The sequence below is a fragment of the Zalophus californianus genome, chromosome 9 (assembly GCF_009762305.2).
Source record: "Zalophus californianus isolate mZalCal1 chromosome 9, mZalCal1.pri.v2, whole genome shotgun sequence".
NCBI classification, from domain to species: Eukaryota; Metazoa; Chordata; class Mammalia; order Carnivora; family Otariidae; genus Zalophus; species Zalophus californianus.
The window spans coordinates 118,847,860-118,875,185 of NC_045603.1; the positions used below are offsets into that span (position 1 = coordinate 118,847,860).

The 27,326-nt window shown below is 44.9% G+C and overlaps 1 protein-coding gene across 5 annotated transcripts in view; it reads right to left on the minus strand.

The window, feature by feature from the left end:
* Positions 1 to 14,423: 14,423 nt before the first annotated feature.
* MSRB2 (methionine sulfoxide reductase B2) overlaps positions 14,424 to 27,326 on the minus strand; it is a 39,058-nt gene continuing 26,155 nt past the window's right edge. For 3 of the 5 annotated variants that reach the window (XM_027593949.1, XM_027593948.1, XM_027593947.1), the window contains exon 5: positions 26,017 to 26,781. In XM_027593949.1, coding sequence (XP_027449750.1) covers positions 26,677 to 26,781 — 105 coding nt within the window. In that variant the 3' untranslated portion in view covers positions 26,017 to 26,676. Of the gene's footprint in view, positions 18,219 to 21,318; positions 21,562 to 26,016; positions 26,782 to 27,326 lie in introns of those variants that run through there. The other 2 variants (XR_003519903.2, XM_027593950.1) reach the window with 2 other exon arrangements.

Here is a 27,326-nt window from a genome sequence, read left to right on the forward strand (position 1 = left end):
TGCCCCTTCAGATCTGTGCAGCCCGTCCTCACTCAGACCCCGAGTGACAGTGAGGGACACCAGCGAGACCCCTTGGACACCAAAGCCTTGGGAGTAACTGCAGTTGAGACTTAGTTTTTCATGTGCAATTTTCTTGATAGTGAATTTAGAACTAAATGATGTCTTTGTTGACCACGTTTTCCAGAGGACCCTATGCCTTAAAGCTCCAAACAGCCACCGAAATTTCCGCTGGGTGGGGATCCCCTTCAGCTCAGCATATTTAACTGTCCTGGCAGCTCTGTCCTGCTGTTTGTTCATAATGCACTTGGGAGCTGCTGAAATTTTGACCCCCTTTCCCTGAGGTCACTGTCAAGCCACGTCTCCCCCACACGGCACTGGTGCAGTGGGTTTTCAGAGTCTAGGAGCTGGATGTTACTTGGAGCCATGATGAATTTCATCTTGTTAGTGGGAGCCCTTTGTTCTAGCTGCTTCTGATTGCTAACAGCTTATTGAGGAATCATGAACATTCCATAGACACGGCACCTATTTCAAGTTTACAGTTCAGTGGTGTTTAGTATATAGATCTCCCTCAACTTACAGTGGGGTTACATCTCAATAAACCCATTGTAAGTTCTAAGTTGAAATATTGTCAGTCGGGAATGCATTTAATACACCTAACATCATAGCTTCATCTAGTCGACCTCACATGGGCTCAGAACACATACATTAGCCTACAGTTGGGCAAAATCATCGAATACAAAGCCTATTTTATAACCCAGTGTTGAATATCTTATGTAATTTATTGGATACTGTGCTGAAAGTGAAAAACAAAATGGCCGGTGCAGAATGGTTGTGCCTCTTGATCGCATGGCTCACAGGGCTGCAACTTGCTGCCCAGCATCACTGGAGAGGATCACGCTGTCTACCGTCAGCCTAGTGAAAAAAAAATCAAGATTTGAAAATCAAAGTGCGGTTTCTACCGAATGTGTATCGCATTCCCACCATCATTAAATCCAAAAATTGTAAGTTGAGCCATCCTAAGTCAGGGACCGTCTGTATTTGGTGTACTTACCATATACCATATCCATCACCACAGTCAGTTCTAGAACATTTCCATTATTCCCCAAAACAACCCAGACCCCTTAGCTCTCACCCTCCAGCTTCCCCATTGTCCAGCTCTAGGCTACCACGAATCTGCTCTCTGTCCCTATAGATTTCCCTGGTCTGGACGTGACATATAATCGGAATCGTGCAATATGTGGTCCAGTGTGACTAGCTTCTTTGCCTTAGCATCATGTTTCTGAGGTTTGTGCATATTGTCGGCGTGTCACTACTTTACTCCCCACCCCCACACACACCAGATAATATTCCATTATACAGGTATCACACATCAGTGGATGGACATTTGGGTTGTTTTCACATTTTGGCCATGATGAGCAATCCTGCTGTGAATGTTTGTGTACAAGTTTTTGTGTAGACATATGTCCTTATTTCTCTTGGATGTATACTTGAGGTAGAATATGGTAACCCTGTGTCAGACTGTTTTCCAAAGTGACTGCTCCATATTACCTTGCCGATAGCAGGGTACAAGGCTCCCAGTTTCCCCATATCCTCCCCAACGCTTGCTATAATCCGTCTTTTAATACAGCTGTCTGAGTGGATATGGAGTGAGGGATCTTGTTTGGGTTTTTATTTGCACGTACCTGGTCGTTCACGAGGTGGAACACTTCTCATGTGCTTATTGGTCATTTGTACATCTTTTTGGGAGAAATAGCTCTTCAGATTGCCAAATTTTAAAAACGGGGTTCTTTGTCTTTTTATATGGGAGCTGTAATAATTCTTTCCATATTCTAGACACAAGGCCCTTCTCAGATATATAATTTGCAAAGGTTTTCCTCCCATTCCATGGGTCTTCTTTTCACTTTCCTGAGGTTGTCTTCAGAAACACAACAGTTTTTAATTTTGATGATGCCCAGTTTTTCTCTTTTTTAAAGATTTTATTTATTAATTTGACAGAGAGAGAGAGAGAGAGCACAAGCAGGGGGAGCGGCAGGCAGAGGGAGAAGCAGGCTCCCCACTGAGCAAGGAGGCTGACTCGGGACTGGATCCCAGGACCCTGGGATGATGACCTGAGCCGAAGGCAGATGCTCAACCGACTAAACCGCCCAGGCGCCCCTCTAGTTTTTTTTTTTTTTCTTTTGTTGCTTATGGTTTTGGTGTCATAGCTAAGCAACCATTGCCTCCAGTTATGAATTTTTTAAAAATCCTCATCTGTCATTCAATATATATATATATTTCTTTTCCATGTACTATTATTCTTTAATGAGCAGACGATGTCTATCCTTATGAAAGTGAATGTTGGCTGGCGCAGGCTTGAGCACTGAGTGGGGTGGAGAGAGCTAACTTCTCATCAAGATCCCCCTTGCCTTTCTCCATGGTAATGGACTGGGAGCCGTGTGCTCGGCTGCCCCATGAGACCTCATTTCCCGGCTGTTACATGTGGCCCTGCGACCAAGTTCTCCCCAAAGATGGGGCACCTGAGACAGGGGAGTGTGCCTCCCCCCCGTGCTCTCTTCCACCTTCCTGCTGGCTGTGACTTGGACACAGTGTGGCCACGCCCCAGCCACAGAGAGAACAAGGCCCTTGGGAACAGCAGGGCCACAGGATGGAAGAGCCCCTGTCCCTGGATGACCACATGGAGTAGAGCTGCCCACTGGGCCAGAATGCTCACTCCAGACTATTACAGGAGTCAGAAACAAGTGGTTTTCTTCTCTTCCAGTCACTGTATTTCTTTTGAAGGGAGGGGATCTCATTATAGCAGTGTGGCCTTTGGCCCCACCTAAGGCTTTCGGTAAGTTGCATGTTGCTCTACTCCAGGTTTTTCGCAATTGTGAGCTTAATGTGTGGGCAGTAAGCAGGGAAGGATCTGCAAAGCCACCCTCTCTCTAATTCCCGGCTGCTGTTGTTCATGGTACGGTGGCTGAGTGTGCTGGCTCTGGCATCGGCCTTCTGGATTCAAACCATAGTTTATACCACTTAGGACCCTGGGAAAATTACTTAATCCTTATCAATCACCTCAGTTTTCTCAATTTTAAAACGCAGATAATAGTAGTACCCATGGGGCGCCTGGGTGGCTCAGTTGGTTAAGTGTCTGTCTGGCTCAGGTCACGATCCTGGGGGCCTGGGATCGAGCCCCAATTCGGGGGTCCCTGCTCGGTGGGGAACCTGTTCCTCCCTCCCACTTGTGCTCTCTCTCTCTCTCTCTCTCTCTCTCGCTGTCTCTCGATAGCTCTCTCTCAAATAAATTTAAAAAAATCTTTAAAAAAATAGTAATACCTATTTCATAAGTTATTTCTGGAGATTAAATGAGTTAACACGTATCTACTGCTTAGAGCCAGGCTAGCACACAGTAAATACTCGTTTTCTCTTCTTTCTTATTGTACACTGTGCTCATAAAGATGTTATATATTCCACAAACACTAAGTCCTAGGATGTGCCTTGCACTCTGCTGGGTTCTGAAGCTACAGAGAAAATCAAGACCAGATTCTTTCCTCAAGATGCTGACGGCTTTATAAGGAAATCAGATTTAAATAACTACATAATGGAATTGGAGCTATAATATGTAACAGTGTGTGGGGTCTCAGAAGAAGGACCCATTAGCCCCAGGCTGTGGATAGAAAGGTGAGGTTGGGTATCAGTAAGGGAGTCTATTTTAAAAGAACTCGGCTGGCATTCAGATGCCCCATTTCCCCAGCAGTTCCTGGCATGCTGAGTGCCCGGTCACAGGCAATGCCAATGGGAGAAAGCTGGTGATCTCAATGGAGAGTCTCCTAGGTCCGAAGCAGGACAGATGCGGGAAAGATGCATTTGTCTAGACAGTTCCTAATGCAGAGCTAAGAAGAAAAATTCATGGTCAAGTCCTCTCTAAAACAGATGCTTAGTCAATAATATTGTAATCACGTTGTATGGTGACAGATGGTTACACTCACTGTGGTGAGCATAGTGTAACATACAGAATTGTCAAATATCTCTGTCCTACTCTAATGAAACAAATGCAACACTGTATTCCAACTCTACTCCAATAATAATAATAACAATAAAACGGGGCACTTGGGTGGCTCAGTGGTTAAGCGGCTGCCTTCGTCTCAGGTCATGATCTCAGGGTCCTGGGATCGAGCCCCGCATCGGGCTCCCTGTTACGCAGAAAGCCTGCTTCTCCCTCTTCCACTCCCCCTGCTTGTGTTCCCTCTCTCGCTGTCGCTCTCTCTGTGTCAAATAAATAAAATCTTTAAAAATAATAATAATAACAATAAAACAGATCCGTAAAATGCTGTTAGTTGAGAATACATGAAAAGTGATCAACTCATTTGGGTAAATTGTTTATAGTCATAAATCATTCTCCCATCTGCCCTCAACTCCTAGCCCACCAATATACTTGACTGAGTTTATTCCTCACTATGCATCCACAATTTAATTTTCTTCCTAAGGCAAGATTTCCTCAATGATTCTACTCCTTATTAAGAAGGCAGAGAATCTTCACACTGTTAAATGCTTTATTGCAGCGGAATTAGTTTTTTGTTTAAAGTGAGTTGTTAAGCAATAAAATACAGAATATGCATTTCTAGTCCTAGGATTACTTCTGAGTTTTTAAATCTCTGGGGAGGGGAAGCAAAGGGGAGGAAGGAGGATATGTCGATGAATGTTACCAAAGCCCTTTCCCAGAGAGGAACCCTGCAGTGAATGCTTCTAAAGCAGTCATTTGGCTCCCTCTAGTGGGCTTTCTTAGAATTGCTTATTCCCTCGCGTGTAGCTGGTCACACATAAACGCACACTTGTGTGGGAAATGGAAATACACAACGACCCAGTCTGTTAACCTAAACTCTTAGCTCCGTGCCAAGGGTGGGGGGACCTGGCTAAGGACTTTAGGTCAATCTAGGCAGACCTAGGGATTAAGTGGAGAGATAAAGTTAAGCTCTATTCCACCCAAAAGGGATTTGGCATTTTGGCAATATTCATTTGTTAATTTTTTAGCCATCAATTACCACCCCCCCACACACACCCAATGCCCTAGTCTACAGCAAAACAAAACAAAACAAACACTAAATACATCTCAGGGTCTTGCCTACCCCCTCCAAAAAAACCCCCAAACTGCTGGACGCTTGTAAAGGTAAGGGGCGCCCTCTATTGGCATGGAGAAGTCCCACACGTGAATTTTTCCCCCCCTTCATTTGGAATTCTCAGTGTCTATGCCTGCTAAGCTATGTTTCTGAGCCTTTAATAGTTACAAGACCCCCCCTTCCCAATCACACACGATATTAGTTGTACATTTCTAATTGTAACTATTTTTTTCTAGTTTCTAATATTTTTTTTAAAGATTTTATTTATTTATTTGACAGAGAGAGACACAGCGAGAGCAGGAACACAAGCAGGGCGAGTGGGAGAGGAAGAAGCAGGCTTCCCACGGAGCAGGGAGCCTGATGCAGGGCTCGATCCCAGGACCCTGGGATCATGACCCGAGCCGAAGGCAGACGATTAACGACTGAGCCACTCAGGCACCCCTCTAATTTCTAATCTTTTATCTATTAAAAGATACCTCATTACCGTTAAGATCAATGATGCCAAGGCACAATTTGCATTCTATTAACCGCGTGCATGTGTGTGTATATGTGTGTATGTGTACACATACACTTTCTAAACCACGCACAGTTTCTAAATTACAGCTGTCAGGGGGATGTGGATCACAGAGGTTTGTCTGGCCTTGTGGTGGAAGCAGACAGACGAGGGGCTTCCCAGCTCAGCTCTGCCCAGACTCAGGGCACCCTGGCTCTCTAGGGCCCAGAGGTCCTGCCTCCAGAGCACAAAACCAGACCCAGTAAGTAGATCCAGTAAGATGCCACGCACCTACTGCGTATTTCCTTCTACCTGTGGGGTCAGCTGAACTCCCTCCTCAGCCTCCAGGACTCCACCTTGCCCCCCTTGATCCATCTGCCTTTTTATGATGCTGCATTATTAGTTGGGCCCATTGTGCCTGGAGCTGATCATAATGGCAGCATCATGGGATGCTGGGGAAGGGGCGTCAGTCTTTGAAGGCTGTCCACAGAGCTTGGCTTCTCTCCACCGACCGAGAGGGCACCAGGGGCTAGTTTCTCACAGGCAAATCTCCTCTAACCTGACTGCACATGGAGAGGGGCTCACAGCAGCTCCAGGTGACCTCACAGGGGGACCTCCTAAACCCAACTAGCTCTGGCTTACTTCCCCTCTTCGGCTTAAAAAAAAAAAAAGGTTTGAAGCACCTCCTATGCACCGGCCTGGACACTGTGGGAATTGAAACGCCAATCACATCCAGCCCTGGCCTGGGTCTCTCCATCTGTCCTTCCTTTCTTCTCTCCTATCATCCGGCACAAGGCCCCGCACACTGCGAGTCTGCAATGCTGAGAACGCAGACATATAAGGAAGATGGGGTTAGTTCGGGGAGGGGCTGCAGACGAATGGGATGGAGTGGGGGCGCCCCTCGTCCAGGGGCTGGTTCACGTCATACACAGCACTCTGCCGCCACCTAATCGGGAGTTCCTGGCTGGCTCAGTTGCTAGAGCGTGTGACTCTTGATCTCTGGGTCATGAGTCCACGCCCCATTTTGCATGTAGAGTCTACCTAAAAAAAGAAAAGAAAAAAAAAAACGTATCTAACTGGGAGTTCCCCTAATCAGCCCACAAGCCGCCAGTCCAGGCTTCCCTGCCACACCTTCTCCTTGCTCCTTTCTGGCTCCATCCAGCGCAATCGAGCAGACGGGTAATTCTCGTCTTGCCTTTTTTGGGTTCTTTCTGGTTTGGGACTGTGTTGGGACTGCTCTGACCTTCTTGTGTATGTCTTTTGGTGCAAATAAAGTAAATGTGGTTAGACGCATATCCAGGAGTGGAACTGGTAGGTCATAGGATGTGGGTATGTTCAGCTTTAGTGGTTATTACTTGTTCTGGTGACCTATGGCTGCTGAACAACGTTAAACCAACTTTAGTGGTTTACAAAACGGTGTTTTACTGTTTCTATTTTTGGGGGACCACGAATTCAGGCAGGCTTGGAGGGGCAGTTCTCTCCATGTGACGTTGACTGAGGTCAGGTAGATGCAACCACCGCGTGGTCTGGAGGGACCCAGATGGCTTCACCCACTTGGCTGGTGCCTCGGGCCGGGTGGGGGGCAATAGCTGCACGGCTGGGCTCGCGGGGACCGTCGGGACCCTCAGTGGGGCCACTCCAGTGTGGCCGTCTCAGGGGTGGCATGGCCTCTGTGGCGGCTGGCATCCCCCAGAGCAAGTCTTCAAGAAGACTGAGGCACATGTCTTCTGATCAAGCCTCCGGCATTACGTGACCTTGCCTCTGACACAATCCACAGGTCACACTCGTCACCGAGGCCAGCTCAGAGTCACGGGAAGGAGAATCAGAACCTCTCTGCGCCAGAGAGGGAACAGAAGATTTTTTCCTGCACTGCCCAGTACTTTCCCAAAGCCTGGTCACATGCGTCTGGAAGCTTCCTTCCTCCCCCTCACCAGCTACAGGGCAGAGGTGCCGGAACCCGGCTCAGTCTCTACAGGAAGAAAATTTGAGGCCATTGACTTAGCTGCCTTAGCTTCCTGCTCCCTGGAGACAAGCTTCTCACCCAACGGTCACCTGGCTCCTTCCCTCCTCCTCACCAGGGTCAGCCTCTGCCCCCGACCTCTGCGTCACCGTCCGCTCTGGCCTCCCCAGGACTGGGCCCCAGTGCCATGGCCATCCGCCCTCCATTTTCAAGCTTCCCAACTCTGTGGCTTGGGATGCACCTCTCAACTGGACTAGCTCAGAAAGTATTGCAAACTTAGCGTGGGTACATAAAGCATGTTGGCTTTTTAATGTATTTTTAGCAGTCACTCTGAATTGTGAATTTGCTTTCGAATCCAGAGAGTTTTTTAATGAAACAATTAGATAAATACATACATACATATATACACACATATATATATAATAGAATCTATACACGAAGTCAATTATATATATATATTTATTTTTATATGTATATATTCTTTTTTCTTCTAGAAGGGTCCTGAAAGGGAGAGACTTTTTCAGCTTAATCAAAATAAGAGTCCCAGCACTTGTCATTATTGTGACTACAGGGAAAAGCACTGACGGGGACTGAGATGTCTAGTGGTTTAGAAAGTTTTAGAACATCTTCCTAGATATTGTAGACATAGGATTGAGAAGAATCTCCAGAAATCTCATTGGTTATGTTCCTACGTTTGGATAATCTTGATACCCAAGATTTACACTGAAAGGAAAACGGTATTTACTGCCTTTTAGAAACGTCCCTGTCTTGTGCTTCAGTGACGCAAGCCCAAGACTTACTCCGGGAGGGAACAGAGAGAGGAAAGGGGCGGGAGAGTAAAGACCTCCAGCTGCGGTTCTCGGTGTCCAGGCTGTGGCAGTGTCCCCTGCGGTCCCCTGCCTGTCACCCCTGCTGTCTGGCCTGGCCCAGGCCGAGCAGCCACGAGGTGAGGTGGCCCCAGCCTGCTCCGGGTGAGATAACAAATCACGGGAACAGCGACAAGATGTTTGGGGTCACGAAGGGTTACATGCTGCCCGGCAACTTGCATATCTTAGCCTGTGCCCACCCTCCACCCCCCGGGGGTTCTCTGACAGACAATTAGAGCTTTTGATTTATTAGTGGCCACAGTCACTGATCAGGCCCCCCTGTTTCCTGGCAGTGAGCAGAACACAGAGCTTTGTGCCTCCCCTGCACTGGCATCCCCTGCTTGGCGACAAGGTGCTCGGAACTGCAGGTTAGCACCTACCTTGCGGTGCCCTGGAGCCGCTCTGCAGCCCCAGAGTGGCTGTGGGGCCATTCCTTGGGAGAACCGTCCTGGGACTCCATGGAAGGAACACGTGGACGGAATGAGACCTCACGGATTCTTGGCATTCCAGCTTTCCTCTCGTGACTGGGCTGGAGGTGCCCAAGAAAGCACCCCGGGGACCGGGGAACCTCTCCTCGCGTTTCCACAAATTGATCTGACAGCAGCGCACTGTGCGACCTCGGGCCAATCGCTAATTCCTCCAAGCTTCACTTTCTCCATCTGGGCAAATCAGACGTGGCTATGATGATCCCTTTCAGTGCCAATTCCATTTTATTCCAATTAGATTGAATGGTGGGCACCTAAAGGATGCTAGATATCCTTCTATGCCAGGCTGGGCTGAAACCATCATCCATTATGTCGCCTCCTCCTTCCAACGACCCTCCGAGCTGGGTCTTGTTCTTATCATGTCCAATTTTACACACAGGAAACTGAGGTGCCGAGGAGTTGGAGAACTTTCCTCGGGCCACACAGCTGGTAAATGGTAGACTCGTGATTCAGACTGTAGCTGGCGTCAGGGGCCCTGCTGCACCATGAGACCCTAGCGGGGCAGTGGTGGTCTGGTTCCCTCCAAGGGGCCTGCGCAGGGCTGCAGGACTGGCAAGTGGTGGGTCCCAGAGGCAACGCTGGGTTTTATCTGATTCAGAAGTCTGCCCTCTTCAGTACTCTGCTGCAAGAGCTCCTGGGTGCCATTCCAACGGCAAACCCTCGGGAACGTAAGTGTAAATGCCCGATGGTGGGCCCTTTGCTACATAAACAGTGGCGCCGGCAAACAAAACATTATGCTTTAAAGTTATGCGTGAGGGTATTTATGTATGTTGAGAAGGTGTTCAAGATGCATTAGGTGCACAAAGCAGTTACAAAACAGTGTGTGGCTTAGATTCACAGGCGATCATGGGAAGAAGGGTAATGAAACAGAGGGAAAGACGGTTTCTAGCCCATTAGATTGGCAACCATGTAAACAGCCTGACAGTACCAAGCACTGATGAGAAATGTGGAAGTCCCTGGCATCTTGACATACTGATACCCTTCAACCAGCCATTCCAGCTCGGCATACACATCTTAAGAAACCCTTGAAGGAGGGCACACAGGAACTTGCAATGGGGATTTCCTTGCAGCAATGGTTGTAATAGTAAAATATTGGCTACAACCTAAATTTTAACAACAGAGGCGTAAGTGAAATATACATACAACAGAATGCTACCAGCTGTTTAAGCAAACCAGCTAGTGTTACTTATATCAACAGTAACAAATTTAACAGATCTAAATACTGTAGATGGGAAGTAACAGGTTTCCGATCAATCTGCACAGATATTACCTTTTATTTAAATAATGTAAACACATACACTAGACACACACACACACACACACACACACAGCCTGGAAAGAGACAGACATGTCAATTCATGTTATTGATTACTCTTGGGGAAAGAGGAAGGTGAGTGGAATCACAAAGAGAAACCAAGGGGATAGCAACTTTATCTGAGATACTCCATACACACACACACACACGCACACACAGAGCTACGTACATTATTACCAGATGTTGGCATTCATCCACGCTGCGGGGGAACAGTGCAGGTATGCTTGTTAGATTACTCTATACTTTCTGTATTAAATTGTTTTCAATGCTCCCCAAGTGTGCTTTCATTTTTTAAAAATAAGAAGTATATATTTTCATGGGAGAAAAATGACCTCAAAGTATTTAGAGTGTCTATCTCTGGGCATCGGTTTATGGAGATTTAGATTTTCTTCTTTTTGCATAACTATTTTCTAAATTTTCCAAATTAAACATTTATTACTCTCATATAAGGGGGAAAAAAGTGATTTGCATGGAAATTCTTGAATCTAGAATCCATGTGAGAAAGGAATTTAGAGCCCTGAGTGAGGTGTTTTCATCCCTGCCCTGCATTATGGCCAGTGTTTCCACCCAGGACTCGAGTGTTAGCTGCTGAACAAAAATAGAATTATGACTGACTCTCCCTTTCCTCATCAAAAAGAATTTGGGGTTAGTATTAACTTTATAAAACACATGGGGTCAGGGTAGGCCAGTAGCTGACCACTTTCTGCAGATAAGAGGAAACTTCTGCCTTCATTTCTAGCTCAGAGTATGTCTAAAAGGGCTTTGGCTAAACCATGTAGAAGTTGGTTCAAAAATACGAATACCTTGAAATGATTTTGATTTACTGAGATATATCTATTTAATAGAAAGAAGAATTTGGACTGGCTGATTCTTCCGCTAGGGCATCCAAATACGTGGTGCTCCAAACTAGGACATTCTTGGAAGGGAAAGGACACCGCCAGGACAGTCCGGGCACAGGGGGACATAAGGTCATCCTAACCACACACCTCGGAAACTCTTTGTGCACCCCATGACCCGGACGACCAGGCAGGTCTCCAACATCAGTCATCCGGTGGAGTATTTGGGGAGTACCTACCGTGACCCAGGTACTCTGTAGGTCCTGCAAAAAATAGCAGTGAGCACGACAGCCTTGGGGATCCCCCCTCTGAGCCCATCACCTCCACCAAGAGGACTACTTACCTTTGGTGATGTGTCCAGGGCCTGCTGCTCGAAGGCAAGGCGATGTCAGACTCTGGCTTAAGCCACACCTGAGACTTGCCATTTAATCCTGCCTTCAATTCCTTCATGGGAAACACTGGAGGGACTGTGGTTAAGTAGAAGCTGATAAACCAGATCCAGATGCTTGCAGCTCATCATCAAGAGAGGAAGAATGTAAATAAGTAATTACATCATTTTTGAATTGCAGGGGTAATTACGTCATTTGAGAAATCCAGGGTGTGTGATGGGAGGATGGGAGCTGGTCCAGGAGCTCACACGTTTTTCCCAAGCCAGTGACAGTAAGCTGAGCCCTAGGAGTTAGGCCGCTAAGAGGGAAGGAAGTGGGTTCCATGCAGAGGACCCCCCGCATGCTCGAAGTGAGAAGGAGCATGGCATGGTTATGGATCCGAACAAGGCCAACGTGTCTGGAGCAGAAAGAAGAGAAGTTCACAGGCTTGGTTTATCTCTTTATTTTATGCATTTGACATATCGATAAAAGGCTTTGTGGAGTTTTGGAGTAAAGCAGTCAACAGACACACTCTGTTTCCTGGGAAGTGCCCAGAAGCTCCCAGGGCAGCAAGGGAGTGGCTGGACAGGCCCTTCCTGCTGCGGACCACAGGGGGGACACCCAATGTGGGCTCCACATGGGCGTGGGGGGGGAACAGCTGTATCCTCTCAGCCGTTGCCCCCCACCCCCGCCCGGCCCACCGCACATTTTTAGGAGCTGACTGGTTTTCATGTCCCAAGCTCCTCTGCCGCTTCCTGTGTTCGGGTTTTGTCTTTCAAGTGGCCCAGAAATCCTGTGTCCACGCGACCTCAGAGTGACAGGCTGGCCCAGCTGATCACTGGGCCAGGGGCGGATCAGGCAGGGCTAGCTCAGCCATGCTCTCGGGGCAGCAGCTTTCCTGAGGATCTTCACTGGAAGACGGACGGGGGATGTCAGATCCATGACACAGAACTTGATGAAGGCAGAGTGTCCACATTACATATAAAGTGCCAAAAACACAGATTTTGGAGTCAGAAAGACCTGGGTTTGAATCTCAACTTGGCCACTTTAACCCCTCACCTGTAAGATGGGAGCATCAATACGTATCTCAGAGGGTGGCGCATTCTCAGTAACCATCTGAACGAGGGAGGAAATGATTTTTTTCTCCCTTCTTAACCTCAAACACGCTGCCCTAGAGCTCATCTGCTCTGGAGGCTGGACCAGGGAAACTAGGTCGGCGCTGTCAGGACATCACAGATTCAGTGTGGAATTTTGGGGTAAGATTACGGCAAATGTCTGCTTGTTTCTCTTTTTTTGATGATGGTGACCGGGATCCATCTTTTCATTAGGGACTGCAAAGTGGTAGTGCAGCATGACATACCTACGGATCATCTGGATTACTTCCTTAAAGAGAAACCTCCCCCAAATCAAGGATTTGACTCTCCCCGAATACAGTCCCTATAGGAAAGGCAGGACTGGTGCTTGAGACCTTCCTTTTATTTGCCAGTCTCGTAATCCACGTGGACTGCTACAACAGAATACAGTAGACTGGGTGGTTTATAAACAAGAGAAATTTATTTCTCACAGTGCTGGAGACTGGGAATTCCAAGATCAAGGCACTGGCACATTCGATGTCTGGGAAGGCCCATTCCTGGATGGCAGACGGCCATCTTGCAGAAGCAGGATGAGCTCTCCCTGGAGTCCTATTCAGGACACAATTACTCCACTCTCACGACATAAGTACTGTCCAAGGCCCCACCCCCAAATACCAGCACACTGGGCACTAGGTTTCAACGCGTGAATTTTGGGAGGACACAAACATTTTGGTTATATAGCAGGCACTTTTCAAAATAATTACTTGGTTACCTAATACCCTCAAAAGTTGACTAATGGATGTTTTGTGTGTGTGTTTTTTTAAGATTTTATTTATTTATTTGACACAGAGAGCACAAGCAGGGGAAGCGGTAGGCAGAGGGAGAAGCAGGCTCCCCATGGAGCAGGGAGCCCGATGCAAGGCTCAGTCCCAGGACCCTGAGATCATGACCTGAGCTGAAGGCAGACGCTTAAGGACTGAGCCACCTAGACGTCCTGACCAATGGATGTTTTATTTTTTATCATTAGGAATTCAAGATTTACACATCCTTGAAGTGTTTTACTCTCTTGTGGACACTAATCATACTAATCCTCAGATTGTCCATCTTCAAACCGCGTGGGCCCTCTCAAGTTGGACCTTGAGTGCTTTTGACATGATCCTGGTTACGTGTTTGATAGCTTGCTTGCCATCTGGTTATGACAAAATGCTCCAGGTTCATCTTATACTTTTCCTGTCCCATCTCTGGGGTCATCTGTTTCTTCAAGGAGCCCGGGTTCCTTCAGTGGGAAATATTTAGAGACCACAAACTACTTCCTGCCACTGGAATGTTCCTTGTTTTTAGGCCTTTTCATGGATAGTTAGGAAATTAACTTTTTAAGATAAAAAAATGAGTTGAATATGATTGCATACTGGTATTTCTCACTCAAATCGAAAACTATAGGGTCTTTACTCAACCTTATCCATCTTATATGGGTTTCTCTTTTCTTCCATCCTGAAAATCCCAGTTCTCAATGACACCAATGTAATTATGCCAAAAATATGATACTGAAAATGGTTTAATTTTTTTTCTTTTGAAGTTTTTTTTTTTTTTTTGGCCTAGGGAGTAGCCCATTATGGATATACAGTCAAATTATCATGTTGTAGAATCACTTAAAACTGTGCCTCTCTGTGTAGTTATTACACCAACATGATGGACAGTTAGGTGCATTGTTTCACTTTGGTCTTGATTATTTGGGGATTGCTTTTTTATTTTTTATTTTATTTTTTTAAGAGAGAGAGAGAAAATGCATGCTTGCGCATTACTGGGGAGGTAGGGGGAGGCGGGGGGGGGGGCAGAGGTAGAGGGAGAGAATCTGAAGCAGGCTCCACACCCAGCCCAAAGCCCCACACGGAGTTCGATCTCATGATCCTGAGATCATGACCTGAGCCAAAATCAAGAGTCAGACGCTTAACTGACTGAGCCACCCAGGTGCCCCTGGGGATTGCTTTTTTAAATTTAATTTGTTTTAAAATTATGTAAAATATTATAATGGTTTCCAATGCAAATCTACAAAGGAGGGCTTATTTGGAGAAGTCTCCCTCTTTTTTAGATGAATAGTAGGATACTACCCACATTTTTCTCCACTGTGATTTTTTTCACTTACTATATCCTGAAGATCGCTCCAGAATAGCATATAGAGATATTCTTCATTTCTTTTTATAATTGGATAATACTCCACTGTGTGCCCAAGCATAGTTTATTCAACCATCAGCCTACTGAAGAACATTTGGATCGTTTCCAGTCTTGGTCTCACTAACAGTGCTGTAGTGAATACCATTGCGTAGTCTTGCCAATGTATCTTTGGGATCAATTCCTAGGAGTGACATTGCCAGGTCAAAGGGTGGGTGTAGGTTTTCCGGTAGATATTGTCAAATTGCCCTTAAATTGGTCGTGCCATTCTGTATCATGAGACCTGTTTCTCCATAGTCTCACCAACAGAGAATGTCCGCAAATTTTTGGACTTTTGCCGATTTCATAGGTGAGAAAATCTCAGTGAAGTTTTAATTGAATTAATTTTTTTTTGAGATTTTGTTTATTTACTTGAGAGAGAGAGTGAGCACAGAAGGAGAGGGAGAGGCAGACCCCTGCTGAGCAGGGAGCCCGATGCAGGGCTTGATCCCAGGACCCCGGGATCATGACCTGAGTTGAAGGCAGGCACTCAACTGACTGAGCCACCCAAGAACCCCTAACTGAATTTTTTAATGTCAGTATTTACTATCAAAATTAGGATAAAGAGGGAAGAAATGTTTAGTCTGGCTAACCTCTTTAATTTAGCATTATAATCATCATAGGTACACGGGGTACATCCAGGCTTCACTAGCCTGTGGCTACAATATGAAGTACCATCTATTTTTTTTTTTTTTTTTAGAGGGAGAGAGAGCGGTGGTGGAGGGCAGAGGGAGAGGGAGAGAGAGAAACTTAAGCGGGCAAGCATGGAGCCTGATGCAGGGCTCAATGTCACAACTCTGACATCGTGACCTGCCTGAGCCGAAACCAAGAGTCAGATGCTTAACCAACTGACCCACCCAGGCACCCCCCCATTCATTTTTAATGCCCAGATTACCATAGTTTGAGGTTCCCTAAACATACTTTAAAGGGGACATAGCAATCCTCATGTCTCATGGGGGAGACTCATGGGGGAGTCTCCACAGGGGGCCTTGAAGGCAGCACCAAGCAGGCTATTAGCTGCAGTCACCACAGCAGGTTGCTGGCCCCTCTCTCTGGCCTGCATGTAGCTCCTGCTGGCGGCCATGAGGCATCCCTGCTGCTGGTGGGTGCTGGCTGGGAGGACATCAGCGCTGACCACAGCAGGGCCACGGTCCCTGGAGGTAGCAGGACACCGCTCGGATGTCTCTGAAGAGGCCGGGAAAATGGCTGCCCCCACCACTGTGCTAACCCCTCTCCCGCCCTCTGCCCCCCATCGTGCACCATTCTCCTCAAGACTCTCCTGAAGAGCTCCGGCCGCTTCTCTAGAACCTTATAGAGATGTTCATGAAAAGGGTTCCTTCCTCGGATGGTGGAAGCCCCCCGGCCCTCCCCCAGGGGCCAGAAGCAGAACGGAGGCTGTCCTCTGCTCTATAAACACACACCCTGGAGTGCAGGCAGGTACGGGAACATGAGTTACACCCGCAGCATCTTCTTAGCGCCTGATGTACCCTCCTGCGGCCATGACCTTCCATCTCGCCGGCACTCAGGCAGAACGCACAATTCGGGGACTCTTACTTGGAACAGTGAAGCAGGAATTCCTCACTGAAAACTAACTCCTATCAGTTTAAAAAGCAAAATAACTGAGGGAGTGGACAATATTACTTGAGGATGCATTTACACACAAGTAATCCTGGAGCGCACACACATTAACAATACAAAGACTAGTGATATGAAAGATTAGTTTTGATCAATAGCCTTTCAGAGATTTACCTAGAACCGAAGAGGAGATTTTAAATTCACAGAAAAGCATTGTTAAGCAAGCAAGAGTAAGCATACTGATTGAAATGAATTAGGAAAAAATGCCCCACTTTGGAATCAATTTCCTAAAGAAAAAAAAAGTACATAAATTCATAAAATAGTCCTAGGACTCATAAATATTGCAATTCTCATGCAAGCACTCCTACATTTCAAAAAAAAAAAATCACAGAAGTGAAAAAATGCTTAAAGGCTTATAAAAGGTTGATTTTTTTTTTTTACTGTTTATTTTTACTATCATTTTCATTAATTGGTTATTCTGTGTCATAAACTATCAACCTGTTAGTTTTAGAATGAGCCCGAGCCACTTTTGGTAAGTGCATCCTGATCTCTGGTGGTTGGGGGGGGTCCCTGGGCTCTGGGGGCTTGCTGTTAATGGCAAAGCCCTTTGAAGCTTAGCTCGGACATTCTGCAAGTGTCGCTGAACCGAGTTTAGTCTAGGCCTCACCGGCCCACTGAAGATATTCTGTAGAGGGTCACGTGGTAACCAGGTCTCAATGCATGTTGGCAATGGGGGACCCTCTGTCTGTTCCTCCCAGTCCTGCCTGCTTCTGAATTGCCTGAGGGAGGAGGCCCTAGGGAGGGTTCTTACCATGCAGTCATTATTCTGATCCTGGAATGACAGCTGAGCCTAGGCTCCAGGGATGACGGATGTCTTAGGTAAGGTGGAAATGGTCACCCAAGGGGCTCTACAAAGGGACCCTCCTTTCCATTCCTGACCCAGACTCCGGGCCCAGGTGCAATGGCTTAGCTCCTGTTGGGGATGTTTCTTCTCTGCTGCACCTGTGTCTTGCTGACTCTTCTCAGTGTCAGTCCCCTGCCCAGGTCACCCTGGTCCTTGCCATTGGCATCCCCCGGTCCTACACCCGTTGGAGTACTTGCAGGGACAAGAGAGGGACCCAGGCTGCAAAATCACAGCATCAGCTGCCCATGGGGGTGTGAGAGCCGGTGCCCCCTGACCAGGGAGGTGGCGCCTCTCCCCCTCAGCAAGGGCTGGCCCTGCTGCAGGCCTTGGTGTGCGGGCTCCGGGAAGGTTGCGGAGGGCGGGCAAGGAGGCCATGCAGGATGACCACCCACTTATACAGAGCTCTACCATATTTTCTGCAGCTCTCAGACTCTTGGGCCTGACCTTGGCCTTGAGAAGTCCTCAAGTCTATTCCGCTGCCTGAAATCAGGATCACACGCGAACTGTTGTGCAAAGCGCACACCTTGCTTTTTCCACAAGAGAAACCACCTAAGCCAATTTCCACCCATAAAGACCACCCCCGGGGCGGGGGGGCGACTGGCATGAGGTTCAGGAACCTTGGGTGCCACGGCCATCACGAGGTAGTTTAGTCTCGCTGGGATTCGGGTTGTTTATCTGTAAAAATCCACTGGGGGTTGGACCCAGCGACTTTTCGTTCTCTTCTTTGTGTAGCAGGGCTTGGTGCTGGGAGTCTGTTACTCTGGGACTGACCCCGCCGGACTAGCATCTGTGGGCGAAGCCAGGCTCCAGGGTGGGGGTGGGAGGGCTCAAGGGGAGCCCTGGTGACCCCTAGAAGCATATTCTCTGGAAAAGGCATCAAGTTCGGTTCTAAAGTGACTGACGCGCTAATAGATTTGGGAGCACGGGGCGCTGTCTCCCAACATTTAAGATGCCTCGGGTGATTCCAGCAGCTTGGATTGGGCAAGGCGAGCCTCCTGAGCAAAGCCGTGCCTGAGACTGTGAACTCAATCAAGCGGCCCTGTTGATATGGAAGCGTAGAAAATAGATTATTTTAATTGCTAATTGTTCTTGAGACCCCTACCAAGGTATTTTTTTTTTAAATGTAGTCTAAATGTTCTCCTCAACAGGCACTGTGAAGGAATGATAGTTTATTCAGAGGCTGACATGCTGCTGATTGAAATACAAAGAAGGGTAATCAAGGTGGTTGTTTTTTTTTCATATGGCTTTTCACATTTACAAAGAAAATGATTTCAAGGGGTACGCACTAGAAAGAAACAAGCTGTAAACAGTTACCAATCAGCCAAACACTCCGATTACTAGGAATGTTCCCTCCACCCTCATCTCTTCCTCCCCCCGCCCCCAGGATAATTGGCATCTAAATGTAACAGGAATTATTCTTTTGTTCAGAACTCTCTGGGACGAGGATAAAGAGTCAGCCTTGAGCGCATCCTGTTCCAGCACTCCAGGATCTTGTCTTGGATAACGTCTCAGATACAAATGTACCTCCCTCACACAGGCTGGGATGCAGCCCCAAGGGATGCCCCCTTTTCACCTCAGCCGGCCAGCCACGAAGGCCACCTCCCCACCCCTGCTCCCCAGAGCGAGACTTGGGGGACCCTCAGTTGGTGCGTTCTAAGATGGGAGAAAGGTCGGAGAGTATGGGCAGAGGAGACTGGACAGATGTAGAAAGCAAGCCTGTGGACGACTCATTCTTTGAAGAACTCCTCGCTTGCTGGTGCCTTGATAAAATGGCCTTTTCCTGGAGCCCTCAAGCCCCAGTGGCCTCTCGCGGGCCACCTTACAATGCCAGGGCATCAGTAGGCCTGGGACTCTGAAGGTCACTGGTAATGTTATGTGTTCAAGTCACCCTTGCGTCGGGGGGGGCTGGGTCATGCTGTTTATGGCTTATGCCAGGGCAGGATCAAGCCACAACTGGTAACTTTTGAGAAACGTCCTTGGGTTTTCACTCTTTTTTAAATCTAAGTATAGTTAATATACAGTGTTATATGAGTTTCAGATGTACAATATGATTCAACAAATATATGAGGAACAGGCCCCTAACACCCCCCACACTAATGGTGTGTCCAACACGCCTGTGAGGACGGGAAGAACACCTGCAGAGTCATCAGCCTTCAGACTGAGGTTTACACCTTGGTAAGCGTGTGAGCGTCTACCTGGGCACGTTTCCAACTCGGTTTTTAAGCTAAACCTAACTTCATGATTCAGGACAGGATGTATGCGCTGGTGGCGATGTGACATGTGTCTGCTCCATTCTTTCCTTTCTTTTTAATTTATTTTTTATTTATTTGAGAGAGAGAGAATGAGAAAGAGAGAGAGAGAGTGCATGTGCAGGGAGGAGAGGCAGAGGGAGAAGCAAGACTCCCCACTGAGCGGGGAGCCCGACGAGGGGCTCGATCCCAGGACCCCGGACTCATGACCTGAGATGCTCAACCAACTAAGCCCCCCGGGCGCCCCTTTCCTTTCCTAAATGCAGTTACAGCCAACCCAACCACTCGGACCCTTTGACCAGCCTGAAGGAAGCAGGCTTCAGAGGAATACACCCAAACTAAGGAGAAAATCGGAGACGAGCAAGGAGGAGCTCTCCCTACGAAAAGGAGCCCTGCTTCCTGGGCTTTACTGCAATTTCTAATTGTATTATTCCAATTTTTATTCTATGATTCCCATTATTTTTTTTTCCAAATTTCGGTGTCCTCAGTATATCTACCTTTAATCCATCCTACTGTGTGTTATTCTTTTCCTCACTCACTCCCCTTCAGCCGCACTGGTCTCCTCGCTGTTCATAACGAACACTCCCACCACATGAACTTTATGGCGTGAGTTTCTCTCTGCCCAAATGCTCTTCCCTCCTCTGCCCGTCTTCCCAGTGAGGCATTCCCCCAACTACCCGATCTAAAATTATAGCCCACCCAACATACTTTGTCCTCTTCCATGCGTGATTTTTCTCCATAGCACTTAGCACCATCTAAAACCTTATTATACGTATTAATTTATCCCCTGCCTATCTCCTCTACTACAGACTCTTATCGTTCCAAATGCAGGCAGGAGCTCAGAGATTTCATCTGTGTTGTTGATTGCTGTGTCTGTCGTAACTAGAGAAGAGCCCAGCAAACAGCAAGTACCCCTTAAATACTTGTTGAATGAATACTTGAATGGACGAGTGATGTTGGCTTAACCACTCCCCACACCCAGGCAGCCCAGCCTTCTCTGAGTGCTCAGGGCCCTCGCTTCGTTAGAGTCCTGCCCTCACCACCCCCAGCATGTCTGGAAGATTTCTGTTATGTCTTGTAGGTTAGCGATATAATTTGAAAAAATCAATATGTTTTGGGCAGGTTCTGTTTTGTCTTAAACTATTTTGTCTTAAAGAATCTAGTTTTTCATACTGATCAAAGTGAAAGTTACATTTTATTCTTTTAATATCCTATTAAATTCATTTTGTCAGTAATTTGCTTAATGTTTCCACATCTATTTTCTTAGGTAAAATCGGTTTATTTATTTCCTTCCTTTATGTTATCCTCTACCTTGACAGGATTTAATGTCAGTGTTGTGTTAGTTTTGCAAATATTAAATCTATGTATATGGCATATGAATTGTTGGAGGTTTGAAGGAATTCACTCATGAAACTCTCCACGTCCAGAGTTATTTTTGAGAGGCAACTATGAATAATTTCTAACGTTTGCTCTATGCATATTAGTCTATTCAGATATTAAGATCTTCTTGGGGTCCTGGCTGGCTCAGTTGGTAGAGCATGCAACTCTTGATCTCAGAGTTCTAAGTTTGAGCCCCATGCTGGATGTGGAGATAATTTTTAAAAATAAATTCTTTTTTTTTTTAAATATCTTCTTATAGCAATTTTGATAATTTAATGTTTTCTACAGAAATCATACATTTCAACAAAAAGGCAGCCTACTGAATGGGAGAAGATATTTGCAAATCATATATCCAATAAGGGGTTAATATCCAAAATATACAAATAACTCATAGAACTCAACACCAAAAAATAAATCATCCAATTAAAAAATGGGGGCAGAGAACCTAAAGAGACATTTTTCCAACAGAGACATACAGATGGCCATCAGACACATGAAAAGATGCTCAGCATCCCTCATCATCAGGGAAATGCAAATCAAAACCACAATGATACATCACCTCACACCGGTCAGAATGGCTGGTATCAAAAAGACAAGCGTTGGGGAGGATGTGGAGGAAAAGGAACACTTCTGCACTGTTGGAAGGAACGTAAATTGGTGCAGCCACTATGGAAATCAATCAGTATGGGAGTTCCTCAAAAGTTAAAAATGGAAATATCATATAATCCAGTAATTCCACTTCTGGGTATTTACCTAAAGAAAATGAAAACACTAATTTAAAAAGATATATGCACCTCTCTGTTTATTGCAACATTACTTACAATAGCCAAGACATGGAAGCAACCCAAGCGTCCATTGAAAGATAAGTGAATAAAGATGTGGTGTATACACACACACACACACACACACACACACACACACACACACACACACACACACACACACACACAAATTACTTAGCCGTAAAAAAGAATGACATCTTCTCATTCACAACAACACGCATGGAACTAGAAAATAAGTCAGATAAAGACAAACACCATATGATCTCACTTATCTGTGGAATCTAAAAGAACAAAACAAATGAATAAACAAGCAAAAACAGAATCAGACTCATAAAAATAGAGACTAAACGGGTGGATGCCAGAGCAGAGGGGGATGGAAGGATGAATGAAAGACGTGAAGGGGAATAAGAACTGAACACTTCCATTTATAAAGTCAGTCAGTCACAGGGATGAGAAGTCCAGCATGGGGAATACAGTCCATAGTACTGTAGTAATTTTGTATCATGACAGATGGTAACTGTACTTAACCTTGGTGAGCATTTTGTAATGTATGTAATTGTCGAATCACTATGTTATATACCTGAAACTGATGTTAATAGTGTATGTCAACTATACTTCAGTGAAAAAAAAATCCACACATCTGTATTTCTCAGTTGAGCTCTACAGAGCATGTGTTAACAATTTAAAAATTTCCTGTATCTGTTTTTATGCCCCATATTTTATTTCTATTTTAGTTCAGATGGATATTCTTTCTTCTTGATTAAAGCTACTGGAAGTTTGTTCTACATTGTTGCTGCTTTTCAGAGACTCATTTGATAATTTACTCTAATAAATTTCTCTCCTAATTCATTGTGTCCTCTTAATTTGTCATTTCTTTATCCTATTAAGATATCTGCTAAGATTACCTTACTCTTTTTTCTAACTTCTTTAAATGAATCTTTTACTTCACTTACTTTCTTTTATAAAAAAAGAAAAGCATTTAAGGCTATGAATATAGTATTGACAATATCCTATAATATTTGATATGTAGTGTTATTTCTTAAATGTCATATAATAGAGAATTTGTCTCATCCTTGTTCTGGGTTCCTGAGATAGAGCTTTTAAACCCTTGGAAATTCCTGAGTGGTAAGAGTGTCTTATTCATGAAGGGCCATTGGAACTTACCTGAGTTTATGCTAAGGAGATGACCTGGTTGGGGGCTGGTTATGATGGTAAGACCAACCATGTGATTAGAGGATTGTGGCTTTGAGTTTGAGCCACATGATACCAGCCCAACCTCCCTATCTCTGGGAGATAGGGAAGGGGGAATAGACATTGAGTTCATTCACGTGATTCAATCGTCACGCCTATGTAATGAAATTCCAGTAAAAACTGAACACTGAAACTCTGGTGAGCATCCTGGTTGCTGAGCATATCCATGTGCTGCGGGGGGTGATGCAACCTAATTCCACAGGGAGAGGGCACAGAATCTCCGTGTTGGACCCTCACACTATGTGTTTCTTCACTGACTGGTCTTGATTTGTGTCCTTTAGAATAAAACTGTACTAATAAGTATAGCACTTTCCTGAGTTTTGTGAGTCATTCTAGTGAATTACTGAAACTGAAGGAGGTCCTAGGAGCACCTCTGAATTTGTAGCCAGTTGGTCGGAAGTTCAAGTAACTTAGGAGGTACCCTTAACTTGCAACTGGCAATGGACATGAGAGGAGTCTTGTTGAGGACTGTGCCCCACACTCTGGGTGGTTAGCATCAGAATTGCAATATAAGTCAAACTAGTCTCTTATAGAATGTTTTGGGCTTTTTGTTGTTGCCGCTAAGGTAGAGGAACAGGGGTGTAACCAGCCCAACACATAATCCAATGATCATTTCATCAGTCATGACTCTACTCAAACAAGTCATTGGTTTCAACTTCTTTCTGACTACGGCTTTTTTTTTTTTTTTAACCCTGTGTGTATGGGGGCTAATTTGATGGTGAGAGGTAGAAATACAGTTACAGCATATGAAGTTAATCTATAAAATTGCCAATCCAATAAAAAATTATTAATATTCTCTTCTGTGGCCAAAGAAAACCATGTCTGGGAAGTAGATGAAAATCATATTCTATTAAATTGCTATCATTCCTCCACATGCATTTTTCAGTGCTTCAGTGTGAGAGTGCTTACACAGTTGGTACTTGGTTGGAATGGCAGAAGCCTCCAGAAAGGTGGGTAGACTAGGATGCCAATAACTGTTCCTATTTCTAGGGGAGGCCTTTCTTAAATGAAAATACGGTCAGACTGAAAACTTAACAGATATTGTGGCAAACACTCCCGAAATCAGGCATACCACCACGGCAAGAAGTGCTACAGAGATGGTCACTAAATGGGGCTAAGGAACCTTTCCGATTAGTCAGTATTTCTGAATGGCCCTTTTCTCCAACCTCTTAGTCTGGAGGATTACATCTGAGATGTATGAGAGCCCACTACTGGACATTCCAAAAGGCAAGAACATAGGACTAAAAATCAAAAGAAAAAATATACCCATGGGTGATCCAGATAGTGAAGATGACTAACCAGGGCTTTTAAAACTGCTTAATATGTTCAAGAACAAAGATTAAAAATAGGGGGGGAATACACATTTTTCTCTGTTGAAGATGGCAAACTTCAACAGAGAATTAGAATGCATAAAAAAGAAATTGTTATTTTAGGTATAACACTTAAAAAAGGTATAACACTTAAAATTAAGACTTCAGAAGATGTGTTTAAAAGCAGATGGAGCACTCACTCAGTTGTGTCCGACTTTTGATTTTGGCCCAGGTCATGATCTGAGGGTCGTGGGGTCAAGCCCCATGTCAGGCTCTGCACTGAGTGGGGAGTCTGCTTGTAATTCTCTCTCTCCCTCTACCCTTCACCTCCCCCACTCACGGGCTCTCTTTCTCAAACAAACAAATTTAAAAAAATAAATAATAAATAAAAGCAGACTAGAGGAGCCAAAGGATAAGACTGGTAAGTTAGAGAGCATGTTGACAAAAAATATGCAAACTGAAGTACAGAAATTTAAAAGAATGGGAAAATTCAGAAAAGAATCTTAGAGATATGTGGGATGCAATAAATGGTCTTAACTTTGTGTGATTCAGGTTCCAGCAGGACAGGAGTGAGGTCAGGGAAAAAGCAATAGTGAAGAGAGAATAAATCAAAATTTCCAAAACTGATGAAAAGATTCAAAGAACTCTGTGAACCCCAAGCACAATAAATACAAGGACAACCACACCAGGGCACAACATACACTGCTGAAAATCAAATAAAAAGAGAAATTCACAAAAATAGCTGGGGTTGAGGAGGGGAATATGCTGCTTTCAAAGGAGCAACAATATCACTTACAACTTATTTCTCAGAGAAAATGATGGAAGCCAAAGACAATGGAACAAAATTTTAAAAATGCTGAAATAAAATTTTTCTATATTAGAATTCTATAGCCAGGGAAAATAATATTTCCAAAATGAAAGGAGACAAAACTCATCAAAATTATACATTAAATATGTGAAACTTTTTTGTATGTCAACTCTTCCTCAATAAAGCTTTAAACATTTCAAAGGAGAATAAATACATTTCTCAGCCAACAAAAAACAGAAGATCTGTCACTAGGAATCATGAACTAAAACAAAAAGGAATTCTTCAAGCAGAAAAAAATAATCCCACAGGGAAACAGGATTTTAGGAAGAAATAAGGAGGAACAGAAAGGGCAAAAATGTAGGTAAATATAAATATTGACATATAAATTAATAATGATTTGTGGGGGTTAAAATGTGTGTAAAATTAAATACATAGGGATAGTAACACAAAATACCGAAGGGTGTTAATGGGGTTAAAGTGTTCTGAGGTTAGCATCCTTGCAGAAGTAGCAAAAAGTAATAATTTTTATACAACTGTGACAAGTTTAGGATGCATGTTGTTATTTCCAAGGTAACCACTAAAAAAGCTGCATAATGCATTACAAGCTGATAAGGAGAAGAAATGGAATAACTGTTTCCTTTCTATTATGTCCCAAATAATTTAAACACTTTCAATAGCAAATTATTCAAGACTCTCAATTTATGAAACAGTTGAGTTCCTATTAGTGTTGCTATAACCAAATGCCTACTAACATGTAATCTAATTTTTTTTTTGGTATTTGATTTAGATTTTAAAAAAAATATTCCAGGTTTTTAAAGATTTTATTTATTTATTTGAGAGAGAGAGAGAGTGTGTGTGCACGAGCAGGGCAGAGGGGGAGGGAGAAACAGACTCCCCGCTGAGCAGGGAGACCAATGTGGGGCTCAATCCCAGGACCCCGGGATCATGTCCTGAGCTGAAGGCAGACGCTTAACCAACTGAGCCACCCAGGCGCCCCACAGTGTTGTTTTTATAAAAGAGCAACTTCATAGGCTCAGACAAAAAGCACACATAAAAGTTTACTCAATATTTTATTTGAACATGTTAAAGCTTAACTTTGTAGCCACTTTTACTCATTATCACTGAAATCTAACTAACTCCCACTGGAACTTATTTGCCAGTAGAAGGGACAAAACCAGAATGTCCAAGACATTCTAAAATTTTGAAAAAGAATCATGCATCCCATTGATCACCATATGTGCCTCCCAAATGCTGCTCTTCCATAATTCCAGTCCTTGGTACTTCTTTCAGTGCTGGGATTATTGATTACTCTGATCCCATATTTCCTTCCTCTTTTCTCTTGATCCCTCACCTATGTATGTCCACAAAGGACTTAACACCATGGAAAGTTCAGGGTAGTTTTGTAGGAATTTTTGCTTTGTAGTCCATTAGTTTCTTAATATTCCCAAAGAGCCACGCCCTCTGGTCCCAGGCAAAGCCTACAGAAGTCAATTGGACGGAAATGGCTGCCCCTCTGTCATTCTGTGAAATTTCACCATCCAAGCTGGAGTTGGGGTTGGGCTGATTCCAGGTAAATCAATTACAGAAGTTGGGACTTGCTTGGTGCCAGCAGCAAACTTTGCTTAGTTTGGTAGTAAATAAAACAAGTCATTCACATAAACTGATAATTGAGGGTGTAAATGAAGCAGTGGCGATAGAAAGGGATCCTTGGAGACAGTCAGTGTTTCCTTGGTTTGAACCTCAGGGCCACACTGTTGATGCAAAACCTCTGACCACTAGGCCCGGGTCCATCAGGAAACACATGGCCAAGATGGGCTTCACACTGCAAAGGAGAGAAGCCTCTGTCATTTCTCCACTGAGACAAAGTTCTCTAGACAAACTAGACTGGTGAACCCCACATGGCTGCCCCACTCCAGTGTTTGTGTGGGGGAAAAAGTCCATCACAGCAGAATGCACGTAGGAAATGAAAGAATGCCGGGGCGCCTGGGTGGCTGTTGGTTGAGCGCCCGACTCTTGGGTTTTGGCTCAGGTCATGATCTCATGGGTTGCAAGATCGAGCCCCAAGTTGGGCTCCATGCTCAGTGGGGAGTCTGCTTGGGATTCTTTCCCTCTTCCCCTCCCCCCACTCCCACAGTCATGCGAGTGTGCACTCTCTGTCTCTCTCAAATAAATAAATACATCTTTAAAAAAAAGAAATGAAAGAATGCAAGGCATGGTAGAGGTAAATAACTATCAGTGAGAATGTGAGCAAGTTATTTAACTCAGGTCTTGATTTATTCATCTATAAAATGGGAACTAACAATTATACCTACTTAAAGCTTTTGTGATGATTAATTGATACAGTGCACGTAAAGCATTAATACAATT